The sequence below is a fragment of the Heloderma suspectum genome, chromosome 2 (assembly GCF_057233095.1).
Source record: "Heloderma suspectum isolate Gila_16-S chromosome 2, 16-S_ref, whole genome shotgun sequence".
NCBI lineage: Eukaryota > Metazoa > Chordata > Lepidosauria > Squamata > Helodermatidae > Heloderma > Heloderma suspectum.
Window position 1 is genome coordinate 225,247,144 of NC_139459.1, and position 20,583 is coordinate 225,267,726.

At 41.5% G+C, this 20,583-nt stretch overlaps 1 protein-coding gene across 1 annotated transcript in view; it reads left to right on the forward strand.

The window, feature by feature from the left end:
- Positions 1 to 19,675, forward strand: part of GLP2R (glucagon like peptide 2 receptor) — a 39,075-nt gene extending 19,400 nt beyond the window's left edge. The window contains exons 4-13 of the mRNA XM_084838285.1: positions 3,023 to 3,144; positions 6,650 to 6,756; positions 8,827 to 9,001; positions 9,555 to 9,711; positions 10,646 to 10,706; positions 12,370 to 12,439; positions 13,622 to 13,710; positions 14,459 to 14,597; positions 17,460 to 17,501; positions 18,733 to 19,675. Of these exons, the coding sequence (XP_084694411.1) occupies positions 3,023 to 3,144; positions 6,650 to 6,756; positions 8,827 to 9,001; positions 9,555 to 9,711; positions 10,646 to 10,706; positions 12,370 to 12,439; positions 13,622 to 13,710; positions 14,459 to 14,597; positions 17,460 to 17,501; positions 18,733 to 19,047 (1,277 nt within the window). The 3' untranslated portion in view covers positions 19,048 to 19,675. The remainder of the gene's footprint in view (positions 1 to 3,022; positions 3,145 to 6,649; positions 6,757 to 8,826; positions 9,002 to 9,554; positions 9,712 to 10,645; positions 10,707 to 12,369; positions 12,440 to 13,621; positions 13,711 to 14,458; positions 14,598 to 17,459; positions 17,502 to 18,732) is intronic.
- The last annotated feature ends 908 nt before the right edge of the window (positions 19,676 to 20,583 follow it).

The window sequence follows — 20,583 nt, forward strand, 5'->3', positions numbered from 1 at the left end:
AATCTGCATAATAAACAAACACTTTTTACAGTCCACAAGTATTTTAGAGATCTGCATAATAAATAAATAATTATTATAGTCCATACTCAATGGTACTTCTTTTTTTTCTTTTTGATGTTTTTTACACATTCACTGCACCCTTTGCACTGGGCGTCATTTTGAATCACCAGATTCCTTTTTTTTAATCGATCTTTCAAGTAGTGCTAAATTGTGAACAAATAAAAATAAATTGAAATACTATCCGAGAGGATTTTTATTTATTTTTAAATTTGCATTTTAGAGGTATAGCACTGCTCCGGGTGGAGTTAAAGCTGTTCAAAGTGGCTTGCTGCTATAGGTGGACACAGCTGCCTGAATTTTTCAGCCTTCCTTGGGGGGCATGGCAATGGGAATAGTCATGATGAGTGCCTGCACTTCCAATTTTCTACTGCTCCACTGGAAACAGCCGTCAAGCACCACAGACAAAGCTTTCATATCTCCTCAAACACAATCATTTTTGGTGAGAACAGCTCACACATGTTCAGCTGTGAGTCATTGGCTGTTAACTGGTTGAGTGCAAAGATCAAATGGTATACCTGTATGAGGAAACCAGCACCTCTGCAGAAACCACTTCCTTTCAACCCAGGGGTGCACAACCTCAGGTCCCAGATCCAAATCCAGCTCTCTGGGAGTCCAAACCTGCATCCTCCCAGATTCCCCAGATGGCGATGCCCCCTCTCCCCCACCAGATCATTTGGTTGTTTCCTGGCTTTTGTGATCCTGCCCCCACCATTCTAAAAGGTTGAAATACTTCTCCTAAGTCTAAATTAAGAACATAAGAAGAGCCATGCTGCATCAGACCAAGGGTCCATCTAGTCCAGCATTCTGTTCACACAGCTGCCCATGGGCAACCCACAAGCAGGGCATAACTGCAACAGCACCCTCCCGCCCATGTCCCCCAGCAACTGGTGTACATAGGCATACTGCCTCTGATACTGGAGGTAGCATGTAGCCATCAGGACTAGTAGCCATTGATAGTCTTTTCCTCCAGGAATTTGTCTAACCCTCTTTTAAAGCCATCCAAATTGGTGGCCATCACAACATCTTGTGGTAGCGAATTTCATAGTGGAGAAGTACTTCCTTTTATCTGTCCTGAATCTCCCATGAAGCAGCTTCATGGGATGACCCCAGGTTCTAGTCTTATGAGGGAGAGAGAAAAATGTCTCCCTATTCACATTCTCCACACCATGCATAATTTTGTACACCTCTATCATGTCCCCCCTTACCCTCCTTTTTTCTAAGCTAAGCAATCCCGGCTGTTGTAACCTTCTCTCGTACGGGAGATAGTCCAGCCCCTTAATCATTTTATTTGCCCTTTTCTGCACTTTTTTCCAGGTCTTTTTTTTTTTTAGGTGTGGTGACCAAAACTGTACACATGGTCGCACCATAGATTTGTATAAAGGCAGTATGATACTGGCAGTTTTATTCTCAATTCCTTTTCTAATTATGTCTAACATGGGGTTTGCCTTTTTCACAGCAGCTGTGCACTGGGTTGACATTTTCATCCAGCTGTCCACCACAACCCCAAGTAGGGATGTCAGAGAATTCCGCAACGGATCTCGGTGAGGCTGAATGCTGGTGCATTTGGCCCCCCAAAATCCGTCGCGGAACGAAGCACCTGCCCCATGAAAGGCGTGCGGGATGAAGACCCCGCCGCCCCCACCCCACGAAAGGCGCGCGAAACGGAGCACTTACCTGCTCCCGTCCACGCTGCTTTGCGAATGGCGGCCATCCTGCGGCCTCCATTTGCTTCATCTTCATAGCCATGATAGGCTATGTAAATACTTACGTAGCCTATCACGGCTAACGCAGGGAGGCCATTTGCGTTCCTGCGGAGGCCGTGATAGGTTACGTAAGTATTTACGTAGCCTATCACTGCAGAGGGGAAAAAACCCCAGCGTATGCAAATGGCGGCGGCTACTGCCATTTGCGTACGCTGGGGTTTTTCCCCCTGCCGTGATAGGCTACATAAATATTTACGTAGCCTATCACGGCTCAATGCAGGGACGCAAATGCAGGGACATGGCTACGACAGTGGAGCGGAGCCGGCCAGGCAGGATTCCGGGGGGGGAGGACCGGACCGCCTCTCCCCCCGTCGAGGATTCTGGGGGGAGGGACAAAGCGCCTCCCCCCCACCATGGATTGTCTGGTGCGGAGCCAGGTAGGTGTTTCATACATCCCTAACCCCAAGTTGCTGGCAGTAAGAGCTTTAAGCTAAAATATGCTGGCATTTTTGGTTTTTTGGTCCCACCCTTTTTGCCTTCAGCCCTGCCTACCACTGAAATGAGGCTCCCAAAAGCTTCTCTGAATGGAATTTGGCTTTCGGGATGAATGAGGTAACCCCCTGAAGACTTGTTCCTTTCTGTTATATCTTCCATTAGAGCCCCAATGTGCATAAACAAAGCTGACATTTGTCGATTCCCCCCTCCCCCGCCCCTATTTCTCACATTGTGGTAGCCTACCACATTATCATGACACACCATCCATCCAGTAGACTCTATGCCAGTAGGGAGGAGATAATCTTGGGAGGTAAGAAAGCACGCTTCAAAAGAGCCAATGAGATCACCAGAGTTGGAGAGCACCGATAGCCAGATCCACTTAATCTGAATTCTATTTATAACCTTCCGTCCTGAATCAGTTAATTATGCCATATTGATTCATGCTTCCCAACCAGAAGTGCAATTAATTTAAAGAATGGAAAAGGAACCAAATGAAATACAATCTTATCCCTTGGATTTAAGCTTTGAAAAAGGCTTTAAAAATAAGGAATTGGGAGAATTTGACAGTGTTAATCCATTCATAAATATTAAGCTTTCTACAGTTACCTCCCAAATAAACAAACATTATGAAGAACCATCTACATCAAGCCAAATCTCCTCTTTATGGGGTTTCCAGGCAAGCGATGAAAGGGTGACAGTGCTAAACCATGTCTGAAAAATGGAAGCTGTGGCTTGACCCCGACCCTGTGTTTGCTTACTTTTAGGAAGTGTGAGAAATGTATCCAGAGTCTGCTTGGACCAAGGGATTTGGAAAACTGATGGGAACACCAGTGACATTTGGAGTACGCGCTCAGAATGCTTAGAGGAGCATCACCTTTCCCCAAAGGTGAGCAGGCTTGCCTTTTTATGGTTTAATACATGGAACCTACTTAATCCTCTCTCAAAATCCTCTCAGTCCAATAGTTTCCACTGAGTACTGTACCTATTGGTGTGATTGTGATTCAGAGCTGAAGTAGCTTCTGTCACATGAAAGCCTGGCAGTTTTACTTATTTATTTAGAAGAGAGGATTAAGTCACCTCGAGCTGGATGCTTAGGTTGAGTACATTCTCCCTGTATACTGCTTTGGATTCCTGACTTTGCAAAATTTGTTCTACCCCGCCCCCCCAGGGAGAACAAATCAGACCAATAAAAGACAGGTGCACCATAAATACACAAAGCAACGTTTTCCATTTGTTTTGATGATCCTTCTTTTCAAATGCTTCATATAACCTCATGTGACAATCTGCATATGAAAGAATCTAGCCACACAAAATTACTCTGAGTTGTAATGAACTCTCACAAAAGCCCTGCAAGAGTTTAATTTTAAAATATCCCGCCTTCTTGCTGCCAGTTGCATAGTGTAGGAGGAAGTTGTTGTTTTTAAATTAGCAAATATAACAGTAACAAAGAAAAAAAGATGGGGGGTGCCACAAAGAGTTGGGGAGGGGAGAAAAGAAGAAGAAGAAAGAAAGAAACAAGGAAGAACATATAAAACATAATCATTTGCATCACTCTTAACAGAAGAAAAAGAGAGGAAAATAAGGATTTGACACTTCTATTTTAAATATATATGTTAATGTAAGCAGTTCATATATCTAAATAAGCATCCATAGGAGGCTGACGGCTCTAGGAGTTATGATGAAATGTAGCAAGAGCAGTGAGATCTTCAGTCCATTGAGTGATAGGTGGTGGATGTTTTTCATTCCAAGCTTGAAGCATAAGTCTCTTTGCAACTGTAAGGGTTCTCAGGATCCACTTTTGCTGTCCATCTGTTAATCCCCGCGTCACAGGGATGTAACGTAAAAGTGCATGCATATCACAAATTTTTCAAGAACAAAATTTATATGAGCAATAATTCCCAACGAAAAGGAAGCCACTACAGAGCATGCCCACATCATATGCCTGAATGAGGCACTGTCCTCATTACATCACCAGCATCTGGCAGAGCTAGCCAGTTTCTTCTTAACAAGCCTCTGCGGTGTTCAATACATGCAAAACATCATTTGTTGTTGAATCAGCCTCAATTTTAAATCTACAGAGTTAGTACTACATATGGAAGTGAGGGCAGCTTTCCACTGATCAGGCTGTATAGAGCATTCCAGTTCCCTATTCCACTACTCTCTGGCATTCTGAACATCTACTTTACTACATTCCAAAATACTTTCATAAGCAGCTATTATAGGCTTAGCTTTCTTTAATGAACCAATTAATTCCTCCAACAATGTGCTGGGAGGTGCTGAAGCACTCAGCGCTGATGGCCCATATATAGACCCCAGCAAATGCTGTAGCTGAATATACTGCCAACTAGCACTAGACAGTAAATGATACCTAATCCGCAATATTGAAAATGATGAGAACTCATCGTCTGATCCTATTAACTGATCTAAAGTATACATTCCACTATCAGCCCAATTCCTTCACATAAAAAGCTGTCTTTTGTTTTTTCAAGACTGGATTCTCACACAAAGTTAATTTAGCAGGGGAATATGGAACAAACTGCAGCTGACAAGACATTGCCTACCAGGCCTCTTTCACTGTTAAAAATGTTAGTGGAGCCATTCCTTTCTTTAAATACCTAGTTCCTCATGAGGAGTATTAAAAGAAAAAGCCATTTTCCAGTCACTGATATGAGTTAAGAAAGAAGCCTTATGATATAAACTAAGATCTGGAAAATTAAATCCTCCCTCCTTGATCCACAGCTGCACTCTCTTCAGTGAAAAACAGGGAGGACACCCCTACAAATCAACTTCCAAAATGCTGTATAAAGTTTTTGAAAATAGGTTTGGGGGATATATAAAGGAATACTCTGTAATACGTACCATGTCAGTCCATTCATCTTAAGTAGTATATTAACCTTACCCCAAGTACTTAAGTGATGCCAATCTTTCCAAGTCAAGAGATATTTCTGCCAGCAATTCACTTATATTCAGTTTAACCATTTGAGAAATATATCTAGGCACCAATATACCAAGATACTTTATCAGTTCTGGGCACCAACTAAATTCCCATTTAGTAACTGCATTGGGAACTTTTCTATGCAAGGCAATATTGTGCATTTGTGATTCCTTACTCATGGTTGTTTATGAGCTCTTTAGATGACAACATGATCCTCCAGTTTCTCTCCTGTTTTTTCAGAGCCCTTTCCTGGGTTTTCTTTAAAATGGGGAAAATGGGGTATTCGGACCACACAATTTCTCCTTGTGTATTTGAGCTATTCCGCTATAGCAAAGCTCCATCTAGAGGTTATATAGTGGAAAAGCAGAAAAGAAAAAGCTGTTTGTATAGAGTTTGGATCTCAATTCTGTGACAAAATGGAAAGTAGATACAGTGATTAACGGCCTCATGCAGAAAAGTTCTTAGTGTCTTGATACTACTTACAGGTACTAATTCTGATTTTGACCAATTAACAACATAACCTGAAAGTGTACCAAAGATATCAATTAATCTTAGTAATTTTGATATAGAGGACTCTAACCTACTGATGAAAAACAACAAATCATCTGTGTATAAAGCCATTTAATATTCAACCATAAATATCTCTGCTCTGCCTAATTGCACACGGCAAGGATTCCAAGCACAAATGAAATATCAAGGGAGACAGAGGACAGCCCTGCCTTGTGCCATGCTCCAGACTAAAAAAACTTGAAAGAATTCCTTTTGGTAATTATATGCATGTGGGAATTTCCAAACCACCCAGGTGACATATTCTCAACACAGCTTAGACAGAGCCCCTGGGACATTTTCCAAAATGACCCCACAGAATGCAAACATGTGGACATCCACCCAAGAGAGGAGACTGTGCCTACAAAACAAAACGGCTAGTTCTCCTGCTTCAAACACATAGACACACACACATCCCTCCCTGATACACAAGCACAGTATTATTCCATGTGTACCAAGAGGATGGGGGGTTTCCTTTCAGCAGCAGCACTCTGCATCTGAAGGGGTGCTGCTCTGGAGGCACCCCTCACCTGGGGAGATTTTAGAGGGCATGAAGGCTGCCACCGGGGCGAGGACTATCCAGACTAGCATTCTGCTTCTAACACAAGCTGTCCAGGTGCCTCTGTAAGCTTACAGCATGACAGAGGTAGCCACCTCCTGTTGGTCATCGCCAGCATCAAGTAATGAGAGATACCTCAGAACATGTCAGCTCCATTTAAGTATCATGGCTAATAACCATTGATAGACCTCCATAAATGTCTGATAAGCACTTTTCGTTCCCGAACAGCTGGTGTTGTGCAGATGCACCCTGGGTCACATTTCAGAGGTATCTGCTACGGCGTCCTTCTCCTGGCATGCTCTATTCCCCAGACTGCAGAAACTAACTTCTTTGTTTCTTTGTTGTTCCTAGGTTGGCAAACTTACCTTGCTGATCACCTTCAAGAAACTTTATACTGTCGGATATTGTATCTCTCTAGTGTCCCTTGTCTTAGCACTGTTAATAATGCTGTTGTTTAGGTCAGTATAACCTCTCTTTCAATAGAGTATGGGGTCTGGAATTATTTCGTGGTGTATTTTCTTATCCCCAGGAGCTGCAATTTGCACTGGGGTTTGCACTGCAGTCCAAAATTCAGTCATGATTGGCACCATCATGGGGAAGTGAGAAACCAATCAAGGGATGTGCTCACTTAACACTGCTGAAAGTCGCTGTAGTCAGGCCACTTCTATGAGATCTTGAAATGTGCACAGCCCTAACTGCACTGTGTATCATGAAACCTGGTAGGGCTGGAACGGTGCTCTGTTGACCAGTCAGATATTGCCAACAGACCATTCCTGCAAGACCCCCTCAATTCTCAAGATACCGTTAAATCAAGGAAACACTGAATTGGGAACCTCATTTTCCCAACGTTAACATCTAGTCTGGCCCTTATACAAGGGCATTTTTTACTTCATGAACTATTTGACGAGCTTTGATCATGCCCTTGTATAAGGGCCAGACTAGATGTTAATGTTGGTAGAATGAGGTTCCCAATTCAGTGTTTCCTTGATTTAACGGTATCGTGAGAATTGAGGGGGTCTTGCAGGAGAGAATCAGTGGGTGAATCATAGAGTTGGAAGGGACCTCAAAGCTCATCTAGCCCAATCCCCAGCCAATGCAGGAAATCCACTACTGCACCATCCCTGTAGTTCCTGCAAGGTCCCCTTGTTCTCCAGCCCTACGCTGACACCCTCTACATTATTTAGGAGGAGACATCCCCTGTTCCGCCACTCTCTCCAGAGAGCTGCTGCTCTGATCCACTCTGTATTTTATCACCATTGCTACTGCCTCCTGTCCTTTCCTGCTTCATTGAGCAGCAGAGATAGGGGTCCATATATAGTCCATGGGCTATGGTTCTAAAAATTGGGGTGGTTGCTACATTGAATGCTGAAATGGGATAGTTTTTTTTCCCTTTTATAACCATGATGGCCATTGACAATAAGTAGCTTTTACACACACAAAAACCTTTTATATATATATATATATATATGCAAAAAATATGTAATACTCAGCTTAGAGCTATACATTTCACACTTCTTGTACAACAGGTTTCAAATTAACTGGAAAAGATTCACACACACACAATTTTCAGTAAAAACTATTCTTTACTGACAACAGTCATAACTAATAATTTTACTAGGTTTATAGGCTATTCAAAAGAGTACATGATTTAAACTTTCAAGATGAACCAATCACCCCATTTAAAGACCCAGGTATCTAAAAGGAACTATGCTAGAAGATGAAGGTGTGTGTGTGTGTGTGTTTTACTTCAGAAATGTTACCTGAGTAGAGATATGATTCATCACTGTTAAATGTCAGATAGCAGACTTAAAAGAAGGACATTTTGGTATATAATATGCAGAAGACAGACCACAATACAGCCCCTATGAACTGTTTTATCGATAAATGCAATCCAAAAAACCAGATTATTTCCATGCATTATTTCATTTTTTGTACTGTTTGTTCTGCATCTTTTCAGTGATGCTCTCAAAGTTTATTCCAATACATTATGGATCTTTTACAGTCAATTTGAGCCTTCCCGGACCCTAATTGGGCAGGAAGTGTGAAACATATAGTCCCAAACTGTATGGTACATTAAAAAAAGGACATACAATTCAAGTGGGGTTTTTTCCTGTGACAGCTACTCATCACCGATTATCATTGTAGCTAAATATTTCACTACAGTCATAGGCTATCCACACACAGAAAAGGCAACCTCATTTAATCACTCCAGATGGTAACAGCCACAGTTTTTGGCCCATAAACTAATACGCCTGGGACTCAGGTGTGTTCAGTCCAGTGTGGGACTAGACAGGAGTCAGGAGATACACTATTGTCTCACAGAAGGTGGCCTGGTGTCATTTGGAATTTCACAAGACACAGGACTGAGCAAACTGTACCAGCATGTCTAATGGTTAAGCTTGCATCAGTAAGGAAAAATGCCGCTCTTCAACACCATTCACAACAGGGCAAGAGCATGTTGTTATTCAGGTCAGAATAAAACCAGCTTCTATGGGTTCTTAATGCCATACCCTTCTCTTCTTCCACAGGAAACTGCACTGCACAAGAAACTACATCCATATGAATCTATTTGCTTCATTTGTCCTGCGAGCCATAGGAGTTCTTATAAAAGATAGCACAACACGCGATACTTATTTGTTTATTTATTTAGACTCTGAAAAGCCAAATGATGAACATGGATGGTTTTCCATCTTCGGTCCAGAGGTATTACAGCAGGCACTAACCAAAAGTGTTACTATTCAGTGTGTGAAACACCAACCTGAGTTTTCCATGTGTTCATGATTAACTTCCACATCTCTAAAGTTTGCAGGAAGATTATTGTTGATTGAACTAATTCAGAGCACTGCATTGTATACTGAGCATCTTTTGCTCACCACCTTCGAGATCCACACACCAATTTAAGTGACAGTAATTGACATACAAACAAAACATTAGCTGATGCATTCAATTTATTTTTAATTATTTGCTTATAGACCTTACAAAGCTTACAGACCACTTCTCTGGTTTTTTTTTTAAAAAATCTGAAATGGCATACCAATTACAAACAAGCAAGAAACAGATCCTATCTAAAATCTAGGCAAACAGCAAGTAAAAATAAATAGAGCAGCAAAAGATCAGGCACCAGTCTTCAGAACCATAATAATAATCCAAAAGACAGTGCTTACACTTGTAACGGAGGGCTAAAATGGGTTTGTCAACAAAAGACGACTATACGGTATTATTAATTTTTCTTCTTCTCATTGTCTCATTTCTGCAGAAGTTAGCCCTTTGCAGGATGGGCCTATTTTTCATGCATTATACTGTTGGAGCAAATTATTTCTGGCTTTTAGTGGAAGGAATTTACCTCCATAGGTTACTGGCCACTGTGGTCTCGGAGAAGCACCAGCTCCTGAGATACATCTTCATTGGATGGGGTAAATATGGATAATTTTTCAAGGATTCTTGATTTACAGTCCACTGCTCATCAATTGATTACCAGTATCATCAGTGCTGCTGCTACCAACAAGGCCTTGTACTGATCAATGACAAGGGATGGGCCAAAGCCAATCCTCTATTTATCACAATTGCTGCTGCTATTGAGAAAACTTCAACCACCAGCGGAGAGCAATTCAAAACATCCTCTCTATTTTTACATCAGATTATCATGAATCAACAGTTCTCAAAGGATTTTTTGCATCTGTTATCTGCTTAGAGAGTTTAAGGATGTATGAGAATTTCATTTCTGTTTGCAAATCATGTGAATATGTCCCATTCACAATCTCAAATGCGAGCAGGAGAGCTTTTTTTTTTTAAAAAGAAATGTTCACAAATGCCACCAGAATCATGCTTTTTTTAAAAAAGTGCACTTTGAAATGTGTATTTTTCAAAAAATACTCATTTTCATGCTTCAGTCAATGCGGGGGAAGTGCACACTTTTCCCATTCAATGAGCTGAAGAACAGGTAGAAAACAAAAATGGGAATGAGCTGAAATGAGCCTCAAAGTGATTTTCTGAGAATTTAGATGAGCTTGAAAATCGCTGGTTCTCCCATCCTTAGGACACTCTCAGAAGATGGTTACAAATATGTGTTAATGAACCATCAAACATATCTGTCTACCTAGCAATTAAAAAAAAAATCACTGATAAAGGTCAAACACAAAACCAATAAACAATGAACAAGCATGAGAAAAAAGGGCTATTGTGATCAATGCCCATTCCCTTATTCACATAATCAGTAACTACCCCTAACTCTATATACCAGCTACCCCAGTATTATTTACTCATCTTTATCTAGTAATGTAATCCCAGAAACACCAGGACCGTTACATATTGTCCTGCCACAATCCTCACCTCCATTTTTCCTTTCAGGTGCTCCAGTTCTGTTCGTAGTTTCCTGGGGAATAATAAAATATAAACTGGAACCTGAAGGGTAAGTTACTGTCTGAAAATGCCCCCTCTAACTTGGTTTGCTGTTTCCCTTTCTGTCTGCGTCATGCCAGTAGAAGATGAGGCTTGCTGACTTTTCATAGAGCTCTTAGGGTAGGTTTGGACAACCATTTGCCATTTGTAAGCTTGCTGCGAAGATGGTTATCTGTAGCATGCAGTCAAGCAGTAAGGTAAATGTTGCTACCCGCCCCCTCCCCAAATGTCTGACATTCTAGTCCCCCTTTTCTGGTGAACATAGGACATTGAAAAGTTAGTTTTATGAATGCTGTGGAGGCATGGACCTGATCAGTGCTTGGATGGGAAACTACTGGGAATGTGAGATAAGCTGTTTTGAGTGTTTTAAAGGAAGAAATAAATAAAATGTATACATATTAATTAATGTATTACAGCTCATGTTACAGCTCATTGGCTCCCAATGTTAAAAGAATTGAGGCTGCAGCCTTATACACACTTACCGTGGAGTAAATCCAATTAAACTCAACGGTACATTCTTCTGAGTAGACATGTATAGGACTGCTCTATTTGTGAAGTACCTTGAAGTTTAGGCACCCCCACACACCCCCGCCATAGAACCCAAGTGGGTCCTCGTCATTTGCTTCCATATACATCAGTTGCTTCAGCCTCCATTAGCAACCTCATTATACAAATAAGAAATTGCATTACAGTCCACTACAGCCAAGACCATCAGCATAATGGTCTGCTGTTAGGGGCGGGGGAGAAATCCCTTGAGCCTAGTTGCTTAGGAATGAATGATCATTTAGGATTGATTTTGAACAAATGTGATCTTGATGAGTAATCTGATTTGATCTCTTTGCAAACTCCCAAGAGTTTCCTATTAAGCTTACTTCTGAATAGACATGTGTAGGATTGCACTGTGAAGCTACAATACGCTGTTTGTTTGTTTTTTGCCCCACCCCCTTTGCCTTCGGCCCTGCCCGCCTCTGGAATGCAGCTCCTGAGGGCTTCTCAGAAATGGAATTCAGCTCCTCACCCCTGCTTTAGGGATTTCATGCTTTCTTCTCTCACTGTTGATCTTCTGGTCTGCAACACTATCTCCGTAAACCACAAGAGCGATTGATGGTGACCATAATGAGAAGTCAGACTGATGATTTCTAAGCTAGGAGGTTCTCATGGCTCCAAGGGGTAAAGAAATGCGACTTTACAGGACTTGTGGAGGGTTCTAAGGGTGGAGGAGCACTAACCTTCATGCCTTAATTTTGTGACCCTGCATGAGGAGTCTAGAAAAAGTGGGCTTAAAAGAGGAAGTCCGTTTTTCTGGGATTTGTGACAATAAAAAAGGAAGAATAAAAAGAGATGAAACTGCTATGGCCACATGGGGGTCAATGTGTATTATCTTTGCAATGGATTCTTTCCCAAAAGTGCTGAAGCGCATGACCGCAGGGGACAGGTGAAGGAGGTGATATCCTGCGGGTGACAGTAACTGTGCTAAGCTCTCGTATCCTTCTGAAATCTGGATTGAAATCTGTCCAATTGCCTTTCAAAGAGCTTTTAATAGGATTTGTGAACCTGATTGCTTTTAACAGCAGCCAAATTTATAGGGCCTATTTAAAAGCCTGTAATTAAAAAAGAAAAGTGACTTCCCATTTGCACATGAGCTGACAAACAATATTTGACTTGCTTCCTAGATGCTGGGCAACGAATAAGAGTATGGCAGTGTGGTGGATCGTTCGAGGGCCCATATTGTTTTCCATTGTTGTAAGGATCATCGTATAATTTGATTGTTGTATTATATAGATTGACAGTATTTTTTTAAAAAAATTATTATTTGTAAGGGGAAATGTGTCCTGGTTCGCAACAGAGTGATATTGACTTCTCTCTGTATTTTACTAGATAAGCAAAGATGCTTATTTTAGTGAACCGCCCACAGAGCTTCGGCTATTGGGAGGTATAGAAATTAAATAAATAAATAAATAAATAAATAAATAAATAAATGTAGGACCAACCCTAAAGAATCTAAAACAGGAACCGAATGAACAAAAATGGAAGGAAAAAGATAGGGCAGGGATATGAGCAAGCAAGTCTTGTGAACATAAAAGAGCAAATGCTTTTCCATGTATATATGGGCATCATTTTTAAGAGATGGTATACTGTGATTTCCATTCAAATCAACAAGACAGATTTCAAAGTAAATATGTACAGGAATATCATGTATGTATAGTTCTCTTACAGCAATGGTCTGGTATTAACCCACAGTGCTCTTTTCCCCACAATGCTGCCTTCCCTCTTCCTCTCTGCTTTCCCGAGCAGTCTTTAATAACACTGAGTAGCCTGGATCAAAAATGTGTTCACTTCGGGGCCGGCATCAAGAGGAGGCATGGCCGGGCACTCAGTAAGGGCCCACACCCCACAGGGGCTGATGGACAAGAGCCCCCTGGAGTTGTTCCTCCTCTTCACCATAGCAACCTGCTTCTTTCCCTGTCCCCTCCTTGGCCCAGACAACTGTGGTGGTGAGGAAGGGGAGCAGCAGATGCCACTGGCTCTCTGCCTATCATGCAAGCAAGCGGTAGAAATGATGACAGAGAAGATGGGGAGCAATAATGTCTTGTGAAAATGGCAGTGAGAAGGCTGAGTCACTGTGGGGGAGGGCCCATTGAGGATATCTTGCCCAAGGGCCTCCCAAAACCTGGAGCCTGCACTGATTGAGTTCTTTTTAAAAAATAAAGGTACTGAATGAGATACAGCAAGGCAGCAAAAGTGGTCTAAATGTGATTGGTAGAAAATATGTAAAAATAATGTCTTCAAACATCCATAGGCTAAATTGATGCATTTCTGGCAGTTGTCTCATTACTAGCCCTTCCCTGTCTATTGGCAGAAAGACAGACAGAAAGATATCCATTGCGTATACTAAAACTAACCACAATGTGTGTTTTTCTCAAGGTTAACTTCTGCATCTTCCTAAACATTATGAAGCTGTTACTTTCCAAACTTAAAGCCCAGCAAATGAGCTTTCACGATTACAAATTCAGGTAGGTATTAAATTCCCAGATATGTACTAATGGACTTAGCTCTCCAACAGTGCTGAAGCTGAAAATGGAATTTTGTAATCACTTGCAGTCACAAGGAGGAACTGACACTTTAAAAAAGCACTTAGAATTATATGTACAGACTAGAAATGACATTAAAATGGATACCACGTTTAAGGGTAAGGATGGGACAATATTCTCCATTGATAATGTACATTTCTTACATGTCATTTTGCTAGCTGTACATGCAGTCTACACTCACTAAGGTGATCAAACTATATTGCTTCACGTGAAACTTACATGATGGAATGTGCCCCTCCCAAAAACATACTTATGCATAGAAAACATGTGAACCACCCGTAAGAACATAAGAAGAGCCCTGCTGGACCAGACTCCATCTAAGGGTCCATCTAATCCAGCATTCTGTTCACACAGTGGTCAACCAGCTGTATAGCTGGAACCCACAAGCAGGACATGAGCTGAAGCACCCAGAGAACTTTGGCTATGGGGCTGTATAGAAAATTAGAAATACAATAAATGAATGAATGAATGAATGAATGAATGTTAAGGAGAAGTCCAGACTAGAATCCTTAAAATATAAGCTTGAATATCTCTATTAAAAATGGATATACAGATGAGGTTTGATAGTTCTAATGCCTCAAGGAAGTGACCTGGTATTATCATGATTCTATCTGTATTTCTTGATGAGTTTTGCCTCAAGGATCTAATGCATTGCAATCATTATTTTAAGACTGGCAAGATCAACCCTTGTGTTAATACCATTGCTTGGGATTCATGAGATTGTCTTTACCTTCATCACTGATGAACAAATAGAAGGTCTTTCCAGGACTATAAAAACCTTCATTCATCTGACATTCAGCTCCTTCCATGTAAGTTCTTGGGATGGGATGGGATGGGATGGGATGGGATGGGGAGTGATTTTTATTTTTATTATTATTATTATTATTATTAAAAATTAAATGTTAATACACTTCATAATCAATTCCATAAAATATATATGACAAAGAAAAGGAAAATCACCATCACCCTCATACTAAAACCACAGATAGAGTGGAGGGGGGGGGAACCAAATTCTTTTACCACAAAGAAGAATAAAGCATAGGGTTGAATATTATCATTAAACTTCTCATTGCAATATGGAATAAATGGCACCTGCCTGGCATCCCTCCCTGACCCTAAAATCATTGGTCAGTTTCGTAAACTCATTTGCCAGCACTTTTCCAAACACCCTTTAAGCACAGGTGTGGCTATTCCCAGTTTATTACCAAACTAATCCTGATGCGCACAGGAGTTTCATGGTCTGCCTCTCCCTTCAAGTCACACAAGGAAGTATGGTTAGTACGTCTAATGATCATTCATAATCATCAAAGTCTCCAATGAGCTGAATGATGGCCTTCTACCACATTTCTGTTGTCCCCAAACAGGACTAAAATTTGCTGAAGAGAAGCTGCATCTGCAAATCTTGACTTAATCTCTGTTTGTAACTGTAAAATATATCTTAGTCATTTTCAGTTTCCATTGTATGAACAATTTGACATATAAAAAATACAACAATATAACATTTAGACTTCCTCTGGTATTTGTCTGCAATCATAACCTCCCTATAACTTATTTCTTAGGCACAGAACAAACAGAGCATAGGATGAAAAAATGTTGGCGGCCCTCATTTACCAGCTTCCATCCCATGCAATAAAATATATTTGACAATGTTTGCTGTCACCACTTGCTAACATTAGCATGGCCCTGGCTAATATACTAATCCATACCCCATCTCTGTTTCTGTGTTTCCCCAAATCCCTTGAGTGTTCATTTTGGCCCTTCACGTGCTCACCTTCCTGCATCAACCCACCCAATTCTCCATGTGCAGCCCCACTTTATTCCCACTGTTTTGGGCTACCGTATGCAGTGTCATGACCCTAGTCTATATTTGCTCCTTGCTTCCTCTTTGAGACAGTTGCCTCTTCAGTGCCCTTTCCCCTCTGGATTCTAGGTAGCCACTTTGAAACCTTTGACCATTTGGAATTTGGGGCCTGATGTACACATCCAGCAGAATTAAGTGAAAAAAGTTCTGAGGTGGCAAAATGGAGTGTATGACTTTAGAGTGCAGATGGAGAATCACATCGCTGAATGCTCCCCTACACAGGGCCAGCCCAAGACGTTTTGCTGCCTGAGATGAAGGACAAGATGGCACCTCCTCCCATTCCATGTACAAAAGCCAACTGGACAGGCAGGAAGTTGAATCTTTCTTTGACACTGGCAATGGGACTGCACCCTTCACCATGCCTGAAGGCAGCAGGCTAGCTTAGGGGGTACAGGGCAGGCTGCATGGTCCACAGCACTTCCCTCAGACACTTTGCTGATGCCTCCCAGGATCTGCTGCCTAAAGCAGCTGCCTCATTCTGCCTAATGGTAGGGCCAGAACTGCCTCTATATCAACAATGTCTTGCAAATAGAAATTCCAGAGCAAGCTGGAAAAGAGCCTTTAAAAAATGTAGAGGAGCATTCAAGACTGGGATCCATCACCTGCAGCCAGAAGTGTTGCAGTTCATTCTGTCGTCAGCATTCTACCACCTTATTCTTCTGTGTTTGTTCTCCATTCCAGGTGGTCCCCTGCCTCAAGTCACTTTAGTAACCGAGTCATATTTATGAGTTAGGGAATACTCTTTAGTATACAGTTCTCAAGAACTGCTAACTGGAAAGTTTTGTTGAGCATAGAAAGCTGGTAAGAGTTTGTAAATGAATGACAGGAAGTTCAGGGAATTGGCTATATTGTTTGGAGAGTGTGCTGAGTGAAAAGCAATCTCGGGAAGAACTTTCACAACAGATATTTAGAAATTATGAACAAGCATTCTCTAGACATTTGTTACTCTGCCTTTGGTACTAATTTACAAATATAATGGAGTTGAACATCAACTGGTTGATTATCTGCTGCTAAAATTCAGTTTCAAATTTGCTTGGGGATTTGTTAGTCCCGAAGAAGGAGACATTTGGAGTAAGTAAAGTGGTGCCATCAATTCATTTTTTCATTGGAAATGATGCACCATCTTTCAAGCTTCATATAGAAATCTGCCTGAAGACAAATTTTTCAAGACTTAAAGGTCCTCACTTTCCTACCAGCTGTCAGAAACTGTGTACAACCAAGTCAGATTTATACTGGTCCAATACAGATGGTTCTCACATGATTTTTTTTTTTTTAACATGTAACACCCATAATACATGTGGGTGGGTGAGATGATCTTCTGGGAAACTGCCTAAATTTGATGCTGATCTTTCAAGGTCACACATTCACATCCTTGGAAGAATTAACTTTACAGCCATAAATGTAATTTTGCCCTAAACTTCCAACTACAATCTTTCCTGCACAATCTAATCTGAAAAGCACAGATTGGGTAAAAGTGATATATTCACTGGGACTGACCTTAATGGTTTAAAATAGCAAGCCAGACACTTCCTCGAGCAAAATCGTTCAAAGCAAGATAAAATAGATTATTGGATATGGATGCAGCTTTGATGCCTTGTCACATGGTTGCTCAGACACAGAGATGATTCTTGAGCAAGAGGAAGTGGGTTGCATTAATGTTCAATTTAGCTGAATGATGGCTCAGGTTTCAGGTGTTTTTAAGAACAATATTGTGTGATTACATAAAGTCAGAGTTGAATTGTACTTTGGCAAATTCTGTTCAAATCCAATTTACCATCTCTCTTTCTCTCTCTCCATCCCCCCACCCCAGGGTTTTTTTGTAGCACTTTTATACTGTTTTTCTAATGGAGAGGTAAGTTATCCTTTTATATCCTTATTTCTAACTACATCTTTCTCCCAGGATATGCCCTAAGACAGACTGGCTTGTACAGACTACGCTTAATCCAGAGTGGTGTTCAGGGCGATCATTTGGGTTTTGCTATAGGAAAGTTAGTATCTGATTAAAGGGGTACTAAATTTTCCATAATGGTCCTTGTGATAGTCAGAGGCTGTCTTTTTCAGCTTGCTGCTTGAAACAGCAAGCTGGGGTACCTCCTTGTGAACTGTGGTCAGCTTCCGAATTGATCAAGCTGTCCAGTCTGTCATAGAATCATAGAATCATAGAATAGTAGGGTTGGAAGGGGCCTACAAGGCCATCAAGTCCAACCCCCTGCTCAATGCAGGAATCCAAGTCAGAGCATCAGGTGAAGCATCAGGCCAATAGATAATCTTTGAATGCCTCTACACATGGGGAGATGCCCTGGGCAGGAGACTGGAATAGAGTTAAACTGAAAGTCCATGGATATTTCATTTTCTGTGAAATGTGCCCCCTTTTTAGCTATTTTTCATGCCCCTTTGCAAAAAGGTGTGCAACTGTTTACAAAGGGGTGGAGATGATGGGTCAGTTTGCGTGACACGACAGCCCACTATGGGTTATTTAATCCATGGTGAGGCTGCCGTGCGATTGGGGTGCACGTGGCCAGGCCACCATTTTGCATATTCAACCCTTGCTCATGATATGTGAACCCAGTGAGTGTGACACAACAACTTTTGCATAACCCTAGAACAGACCATGTTGTTTAACAGGGTTGTTTAACCCTTGTATAATCCACAGTTCCTGGGTTTGCACAACACAACAAACCCCAAGTGGGGGTTGGATATGCAAAGTGGCTCCCGCAGGTGCCACAGCTCATCCTGGGTTAAATAACCCACAACAAGCCACACCATGTCATGCAAACCAGGTCAGTGTGTGTGTGTGTATGTGCATGCGTGTATCCCCATTACCAAGACAACTGGGCTTTCACCCTACTATATTATCATTCGTAGTTGGGGCAGAAAGCAGATGTGGTCGACAAACTGAGATACACATCCAAATGCACATCCCACTGATGTAATGCAGTGTAGATGGAAGACATCTGCATTTGGATACAGATAGCCAGATAGCTATGTTGACTGGACATTGAATGTTCCAGGACAGTCAGGAAGCACGTACAACATGCAGCTGTCCATACCAATGATGGAGCTCACTTTCCTTACTTTCCTAGGTAAAAGCTGAACTGCGCAAGCAGTGGTCCCGTTTCTTGCTGGCATACCCCTTTGTCTGCATGCCGTGCTTACTTGGAAAGAACATCAAGTACCTGGGGAGATGTCCAAAGAAACAGCATTTGAGCAATAACTGCTTCTCCCTGGAGGTGACTCAGCCTCAGAGCACGCAAGTGGCAAAGCAGAGAACAGGCTGCAGCGTGGAGCTAAGCCCCACATTAAGGCATAATCCCAGAGCAAGCATCTCAGACAGCAGTGAGGGAGAAGTCACCAATGGGGAGACGACTGAAGATGTCCTTGAAGAAAGTGAGATTTAGATTTGTAACAAAAGGGAAAACGGAGACATCCGATTGAGTCAATGAGGGATTTTACATCACGCTTTGGATGGAAGTCACTGGAATTATCCAGTGAAAGGAAAGGATGAAAACAGCTTCTTAGCATTTTCCTTCCTATCCATTCTTCCCAGGTAATTCCTTCATTTTGTGAGTGAAAAAATGTCAGTATTGCTTGGGAACAGCCTGAAATGGCTTCTCCTTGGTCCTTCAAAAGCTGGATTGAAATCAGGAATACAAGGGATGGATTGATCATCACATAAAAGCCTCCTGCTTCTCTTATGGTTCCTCTGGAACATTTAGTATTGAACACCACCAGAGACTAAACACTGGTCTACCTGAACCATGGATCTGATCCATGGGGCTCCTCTACTGCTTCCCATAAAGAACAACAGTTGATTTTATGATGCTATTGAATAAGTGGCTGAATTCCAGCAGTGGATAAATGAACTGGACTGATAGTAGAGTTGCACATGCCACATTTAGATGCTTGCATGTATATATTCATAAGCACATTTTCCAAGCTTTGCTGTAATAATAATAATAATAAAATGCTGAGTTGTCTTGTTTTTGGACACAGTTATTAAGGCATCGTCTAATACTTTTAAGATACAAAATTACTTTGTAGTCCTTATTCCCGTTATCCTCCCAACAGGCCTGTAAAGGAAGTCATTACTACTTCCCCTTTACAGATAGGAAAACTAATTTGATTTACCCAGAGCAGAAAAATCTGAGTGCTTCAAAATACCTGGATGGAAATGGGAGAGGAGAGGAGAGGAGAGGAGAGGAAGGCTGAGGGAGCATTACCCAAATGCATCTTACTTGCCAAACAGCCAGACAAGGTGTAGTGTGACTTATAAATGCTATATAAGGGAGGGAGCAAGCAAGTGAACAGGTAAGCAAGTAGGGATGGGTCAAACTAGACATTACACGCAGATCCCCGTAATGTTTTCTCAGTGTGTGTGTGGGTTTTAAATGAATAGCAGCCACAGAAGGTTATGGTCTTGAGCAGAGAAGCAGCATGAGTGAAGGGAATTTTTAATCCATTTCACCACCTGCCATGCCTCTCCTCAAAATCCTGTTTGAGTCACAAGAAACTGCTAGACTCTGCCTGTAGCTCTAGACAGTGCCCAGTCACCAGCTGTTTTTATTTCAAGACTAGGCAATCCTGCTACACGGACATTCTTGCATTTTCACAGAATCACAGTGGAAACATGCCATATTGTTTTTATTCCTTACATGTTGCAGCCTATGTTGTGACAGCAACCTACTCAAGAGACTGCTTTTGCCAAATAAGTAAGGAAAGATCCACCATGACCATTTCCTTAGTGAGTTTGTTGAAAATGCACAAGACAGTTCAGTCAATCATAACTTATCTCAGAAAGCCATTGTAGTAAGCAAAAGATAAGCATTTTGCCCTTGGTACAACCAAAATACTAACCCAGCCCCATTTTCATGGTGTGAAGGACGTTGTTTGGGGTTGTGGGAACTAAAGAATCCAAAGTCCCCCAAGTCGTACTT